General features: G+C 35.3%; 1 protein-coding gene across 1 annotated transcript in view; it reads right to left on the reverse strand.

Moving 5' to 3' along the window:
- LOC145684069 (uncharacterized) overlaps positions 1–1246 on the reverse strand; it is a 56507-nt gene extending 55261 nt beyond the window's left edge. Inside the window, exon 1 of the mRNA XM_081755922.1 lies at positions 920–1246. Within this exon, the coding sequence (XP_081612048.1) occupies positions 920–1054 (135 nt within the window). The 5' untranslated portion in view covers positions 1055–1246. The remainder of the gene's footprint in view (positions 1–919) is intronic.
- Positions 1247–8071: the final 6825 nt, after the last annotated feature.

An 8071-nucleotide genomic window follows, 5' to 3' on the forward strand; every position in this document is an offset into this window, starting at 1 on the left:
AAGAATGTTACAATGCTCGTTATAAACTGCGAGTTCTACGATTTGCTTTTCAGGTTAGTTGCCTTACTCACTAAGATATTTTTATATATATATATATTAAAAAAAAATGGGAGCATGCTTTGGAGGGTTTATATATCACGGTACCAGCCCTGAATATAACAGAATAATTTTTGTTATTAAACAACGTATGTTACAACAGATAGTATCAATTATATAACAAAAATTAAATTGTTATAATTTAGTAAGCTGTGGTTTTACATTTAGCACGTATAAAGTTCGAACCTTTACATCATCCCGATTGTTTTTAAGAAACGCATTTATAAAGCTGTATACGCTGGAAAAAAAAAAAGTAAAGTAAACCTAGTTCGTTGGACGTTGATTGATTAATCTTCTACCTTATCCATCATCTGTTTTGTAGCGCATAATGAGTTTATTTATTAATTATTTTCTACCTATGTCATTTAATCCGAAAATCAATTATGTAAATAATATGGCTCTGATTTCGCCGGAAACCAGTTGCCGTAACTTTTCCTTAAACATGATATTAATACTTAATCAAATTTATTTTAAAAGCAGTTACTACAAATTACACATTGTTATACTTTAAATACATAGCCGATACCATCGCAATTACTGGCCGTCTACCGGTACTTTCAATCAGATACGAGATGCTCAAAAATTTGAATATCTTACACTTATAAATGAATTTTCTTACAAATGAACTCAACAACATATCTCATTCTTTCAATTACATTCTAATATTAATTAACATATATCTACTCAATGGGCTGCTCTCAAATAATCAAGTATAAATTCATTATTTCACTTTATTTTCGTTGCGCCGCAAACCCTTTGTTTCCAGCATCAAGTAAATGACACCGAACTGTCACAGAGAAGTTAGTTATTCTTGTTCACTTACCACTATCGACAAGTATTTCTGAATCTTCATTTCCAGTGACATTTTCTTTCCGTCGTCTCCGAATATCGGAATACCATTGTCCTCGTCTACAGTACACAAACGACATTTTTTCACAATTTCATTAAATGACCCCATGTCACCGCCACCACAAACTCCAGCTTGTCGGTCCCTGTGTTGCTCGTACGGGGAGTGAAGAAAAAAAAAAGCGTTTCGGGGTTCCGATTGTCTATTGTTTGCTGGTAACAAAAGTTAATAGGTGACGATCAAATTGCGGCAGGTGCAATGAGCATCCGAGTTTCATACAAGCGAATGCGGTATACGAGTGATATTAATCAATAATCTTGACTGCAGAGGGCGTGTCTTTGGTATTGGAAAGGAGATGGTAAATCATGGCGCATGTAAGAAATGCAGAGAAGAATATATAATTTTAAACATGGCGCAATGCCATTATACTTTTATCCTGTCCTTAGCTCGCAATTTGAAACCGACTTGACACAAGATCTTACTGAGGATATCAAACCGTGATAGTATTTAGATGTAACAGCTGTTTATTCCGGTCTAATACAAATGTCTTAGATTTTTTTTCTAAGTATTTACTTTATTTATAAGGATTTGACTATTTCAAGTTGATGACTTGGAGTGTGCGCAGTATATCCCTGAGCACAGTGCATTGACATTTCTCGTTGAATTGATCTCAGAACAACGAAATTGTATTTTCCAGTAAATAAGGTGAGCGAAAAAGGTCAATAAGATCTGCTCATAAATCGACAATATTAATGTGAAGATGCATCTATGATGTCACGCCCTGATATGTTGCAGCAAACAGAAAAAGAAAGTGCAAATAATTTCTGCATTAAGAAGGCCTCTACACTGTCAGAACGTGAAAAATAAATTTACAGTCGTAACAATTGATGAGCAGGGACGGCAATTAGGGGGGCAAGAGGGGGCAGTTTCCCCCACTTTTTTGAAGTGGCCCCCGTGATGTATATAGTTTCATTTGGAAATATAAACTTTTTGTTTGTATAATTGGTTCATAGAAAAAAATGGTGCCATATAATATTTGTTGTTGCATAAGTACGTATTTGTTATTTGTCTTCGCGAGGAGTTAAGAAAGTCACAGGAATTGCGTTTTAATTGCAATTCAAAGCAATTAATATTGCAATTGCGTATTTTTTTTAAATGTCATAGCATATGCTTGTAGTATTTACTGTCTTTCATTTTCCAAGAGTAATAAGATACATTTAGTGGCATATGTGGAATTAAAAATATAATTTGTTCATTAATCCCTAGTTTCAATATAGCCCCTAACTTAAATAAAACAAGCCTAATTGTTCACTACTATGGTTAATATTATCCTTTCTATTTATTTGTTCTGCAAATTTGTTATGAAATAATCTGATCACACAAGTTTCCAGACAGAATTTTAAGATGTTCATGAGCAAGGAATCAAATCTCTAAGTACCTACTTGCGTTGCTCTTGTCAATTTACTTTAGTAAAATATGAAATACAATATACGGTATCTTAACTGAAAAAGATAGTATCTTATTAGTTATACAATATTTCGTCGAACAATATGTTAGAAACAATCAGGAAATCTAACATTGATATACAAATATTCAGATCATGTCTTCCCCCCCCACTTTTAACTCCAATCACTGCCACTGTTGATGAGTATTATCAAGTTTTGGAAGATTTGTAGTGATTTTAAAAAACACAGTATCAAGAATATTAAAATATGCATATTTAGTTTTTTTAAAAAGTTCAACGTTTAAGGTTGTGATGTTTAGGGTAAAAAAGATAGATGATCACTGAAAGTGAATGAGTGTAAAAATAAATTCTTGTGCCCTCCCGTCGAGAATCGAACCTGCCACTACTTATACCTAAAGCATATGCGCTACCATTCGACTAACGGAAAGGGTTACGATACGAATTTTGAGTAGTCAAACAAATTATCCAAGACAATTTTGTAATTTACAAGTAAATTCTTTTGTTCAGTCACAATCATAAAATGAAATGAAATCTTTAAGTAAATAATCTCCCACTGTTATGCCGGCTAGTCTAAAGCGGACAATGATGATGAGTAATGAAGGACATAGTGAAATGAAGAAAGTGGGAGGAAATCGGAGAACCCCGAGAAAACCCAAGCACATGGTGTTTGTCCACCACAAAGTTCACTTGGTACAAGCTGAGATCGAATCAATCACAATTAAATATGTATTGTGCAGAGTTGGCGTGGGTCAACGAAAACGACCCACGACCCACTGACCCACCACCCGTCGTGACCCACGACCCACCATGATCCACCACCCACCGTGACCCACTCTGATCCACCACTCATTATGAACCACTCTCATCCACTGTGACCTACTCTGACTCACCAAAATCCAAGTCTGACACATGATCCACGGCCTCTTCTCTACTGACTACAGAGTTTACACTTGTAATAAAACAAGACTGTGAAATTGTCACTAATTGGAGTTTAATTTCCCCCCACCTCGAGCTCGAAGTGCTTCAATTTCCTCACTGACATACTCGTTACCATTTTATATCGTAAAGGTCAGATCCACTGTTATTGTAACATAGTGATGCTGGAGCGATTGATCGTAGAAATTTCGTGTGTGCCTAAAATATACTTGTACCAAGAGAGTATTCTTGCAAGTGTTAATTTCTCAACGCATTCCAAAAGAAACTTCTATTCGAGGAAAATACCCCTGTACAATATGGAAAAGGTTATGATTTCTCAGTCCACAGCGTTTTTCTCACAAAAGACTTGAAAAATCAGTTTTTCATAGCGTATAAAGGTGCTCGGGTACCCTCTGTGAGAGCATCTCCATAAAGTATGCTCATAATTGTAATTTGTGTAATCACTAAAACACCACGTTAAATTTAAATTACAAATATGCATAATTGCAATTATTATGAATATTTATTCAAAGTAGTTTACTTTCTAGTTTATAAAAACCAAAGAAGAGACTTATTAAAAATTAGGCACAAAGTTGAATAACACAAATAAGTCATTAGTAATACAAGTATACATTTTCCATAACTCTAATTTGCCAACTTAAAACAAATCTGAAATCGGGTTTATTTTCTGTTGGCCTCCAGAGCTTTTTCGTGATAAATCATCCGCAGCGGAATGATGTCCATCCTTGAGCCAAGAAATAACTAGGTCGTTTACTTTGAGCTTGTCTAGCGGTGGGCCATTAACATTGATGAACAAGTTGGACAATGTTTGAGCACTTAGACTATTTCTAGTATCAGTCATCTGTAAATTCATAAGGGGAAATCCCCGTTCGCACTCTGACGTGGAAATTGAAAATACTTCTACCCGACGTAGAAATTTCTACATCTCCTCATCGACAATCTGCTTGTTAGACTTAAGTCTGATAACGATTTTTCTCGGTCAGTTTTGAAATACTCAGGAAGAAGTATCACCTCTCTATCACCTTACAACATCTTTTCCATATCGACCATGTCAGTTGGCAATGTCGAATCATGGAGAACAGAAACTTCATCTACCACGCCTTCGATAGGGAATCGTGTGAATAAATTATCAATTAAAACCTGATAAACTGATGATTTATTATTTGTTTATAAATTTAATTTTTGTAATTACACATGAAGGTTTGATGCCATTACCAAGTTCCCTCCTCTCTCTAGAAAGCGAATGGGAACAAGGTTCCTGGAAAGTGTTCAGAGGTGAATGGGAATTTCCCTCCTTCTTCCCCTTCAATTACCACACTGATTTTAGCCATGTGCCAAAATACGAGGAATTTCAATTAAATTATCATTTCCTTGTTGAATTATCGATACTTTTCAGTGGAAAAAAGGATGAAATTTGAAAGTCCCAAATCAAGGTAAGTAAACCAACGTAAAGGAAAAAGTGTAAACATTTCCATATGCCTACAATCCAAACTTAAAATTTCCGTGTAATTAAGCTTACAGTTTTATATCTATTTTTCTCACAACTTTATGGGTTGATTGCCCTGTGCTGTAAGCGCTCCATATAATAAACATAAGCTGCAGCAACTGTATTTTTTGTTTCTGAATTTTTCTTAACTAATATCGATCGTTTTCGATCATTTTTACAAAGCAACTCACTACCAATTTTCCATGTATAGGAAGTCCCCCCCCACCCCATAAAGGATATTTTTTAAAAAAATGCTAGGACATTCTGTTTATTTTTAATAAAGAGTTAATACACTGAATTTCAGCTCAGTAAGTTTAACGGCTTACGAGATACTCTTTTTTTCTCGCAAAAATTCGGATCTTTACTACCTCCTTAGGATATGTAGCTATTATAATGAAAGCAATATAACATCCCAATTTGGATTAAGGCCTAACTATATACCGAAAGTCATTTCATTTGACTTTGCAATTTGGCCGTGATAATCAGGCACACACATATTCAATTTTTTGTGTAATAATTTATATATTACAGTGATTCAAATATGTATTTTTTCCAGTAGTTTGCTCCTCTAAAAACTCACAGACCTCAAAAGCCAAGTAGTAGTACAGTACAAGTCCTATTGCTATTATTACAATTACAAATATCAATATCCAAAAATGTCTGAAGTTCTTTTTTTCACTTAGATATACTCAGCTCAGGTAAGTAGACAATTGGAAAAGGAAGGGAAATGAAGGTCTTGAAAGTAAAACGCAGACAAATTTACCAGTCTTCAGAAGATACTGTCTAAAATGCAGTGAGCAGAGTAAGTCGGTAGATCAGACTGAGTCGGTGGGTCGCAGTGGGTCATGGTAGGTGGTGGGTTGCAGTGGGTCAAGGTGGGTGGTGGGTAACTGTCAGTGGCGGATCCGGGGGGCGATCGCCCCCCTCAGAAGAAGAAACTTTTTTATTTTATATATAAATAAAACCCATCCCAGAGTTTGGAGCTCTTAAAAGTAGCTCTAAGTAGCAGTGTTACAACCCGCCGCCCCCTAGAAGTCCGTCCTGGATCCACCCCTGGTTCCAGTGGGTCACATACTATTGACCCACGACCCACTGACCCACTCAGAAAACTTAACCCACTTTACCCACTTACCCACCGACTCACTGACCCACTCCATCTCTGCTATTGTGACCAGATTTGAAATATTTCTTCTATTGTTAGAGGATTTACCAAGTTCAACTGTAGAAACTAAAGCCTTCATCTGGGTATTATTCCAAAATGGCTGCCCGCAGGCCAGATCCGATCCACCTCTTTAAAATGTACGATTTGTTCCTTTCTTTTTAAGTCAATGTGCAACAAGAGAACTGCAGTTTGCCATCACAATCAGAAACACCCGCAGGATATTTTTCAAGGGTGGGCAAAAAACCGACACACAAGCGAAGTCAGGATAATCCTTGATTTAAATCTAGTATTACTGATTCCATAGTTTAGCAAATACACTAAATACTGTAGTGGATGAGTGAGCAAATCTAATCCACCTTATGCAGTCATATTTTGACACATGATTAGGGTCATACTAAAGGCCTGACTACTGCAGGAAACATATGTTAGTCGATCTCTTTAGTTTGGCACTAATCACGCGTCAGAATGACTCTGTATAAGCCCAAATATGTTTTGACATATATTTCGAACCACGGAGGCAATTGTCCTCTCTTATCCCTTGATGTAAGCACCCATGATCACAATATATCTAAATCGACAGTTGACTTCTAAGTGAAATCGTTTTCTTTAATCTTTTAATTGCCAGGCCCATTCTACAAGGTCAGGCCGTTTATGTTGGGCCATGTTCCATAAAGGTTTACGTCAACGCGGCGCAAAAAATAGGTTTTATTTTGCGTTAATAGGGGAGTTTTAATTAATTTCTTAGCTTTGGGCTGTGTTTTCCTTGACTAAGGTTTAGTACAGAATATGCACCTAGTTTTTTTTTTTTTTTTTTAAATAATACATGCAGATTTTATAAACTTACTTTCTGTAAATTATCTTTCTTAGTTTAACGACCCATAGTTATGCGCTTTAGGAAGTTACTTCCAAATGTTCGTTTCCTAACTGGCCCAGATATATGAAACAATAAGCTTGATATGCAGTGATGCCAATTTACCCTAGTTTTGGCTAAATCTAGCATATTTGGAGAAGCACTTAGCCATACAATTATGAAATGCTTATAGCCATAAATATAGCTTATTTTATGAAACTCTTTTGCCATTTTTCGCCTTTTTTTATTAGCCGTTAAATAAATTTTCAAAATACCATTTTCTTTGTAAATAAGTGTAAACTTAAAAAATGAGTCTATGTCTTTCTATACGTACATTCATATTAACTGATATTTTAAAGACAGATGATGTTATATTACGCAACAAACCCACTTTTTAAAATTCTTCTTTTACCTCGCACACTCCACAAATTTACAGCTACTGAACAATACTTTTCAACTTAAAAAGAATTTTTACGCTCCCTTAGCGACTCCGTTTGCTAAGTTTTAATTATTTTAATTTCGCATTTCACTGCAAGAATGAGATTTTTTTAATACAAATTTAATAACTTCGGTTCTTCAAGCTACGTAGATTGTTTTAGTTTTATTAAAGGAAGCAAATAGGAGATCTCATTATAAATTTTAGTTCATAACTTCAAAGAATTCACACTATGTTGTTTTATCACCTGGAAGTGAAAATTAAATGTGACTTTTATTTTCTGTAAATTTTGAACACATGAGCTTGAAAACACTTAACGCAATCATGACGATTCGTGTGGGTTTACGGAGAAGTAAGAAGTGTTGGTAAGGACTATGACCTGCCGAAAGAAGTACTACTGTAAATTGGGACAATGGCAGCCTGCACAATCAATCCACAATCCTACAATGATGCATCCAATTCCAGCGCTTATGATAGCTGCGACGACATCGATTATGACTTATTTCAATTCAACTTTCACAAATCAGGTGAGTTGTTGAAGTTTATTGTAATTTAAAGTCATATATATGACTTGTAAGTCTTCAGTAAATAAAATTCAATATTTGAAATTTTACTCTAACTCACTTATAATTCTACAAACAAAAGGGTGGGCTTTAAAATCTACAATCTGGGTTGTAGGTTAGTAGTCCAAAATCTAGCCATTTTTTACTTAAAAATGGTTATTTCTGAAGGCCATCTAGCCCTTTTTCTTGAGAGGTTGTTGGCAACACTGTTGATACGCAAGATAGTACAA

This window comes from Thermobia domestica, chromosome 4 (assembly GCF_964235325.1).
Source record: "Thermobia domestica chromosome 4, izTheDome1.hap1.1, whole genome shotgun sequence".
Taxonomy (NCBI): domain Eukaryota; kingdom Metazoa; phylum Arthropoda; class Insecta; order Zygentoma; family Lepismatidae; genus Thermobia; species Thermobia domestica.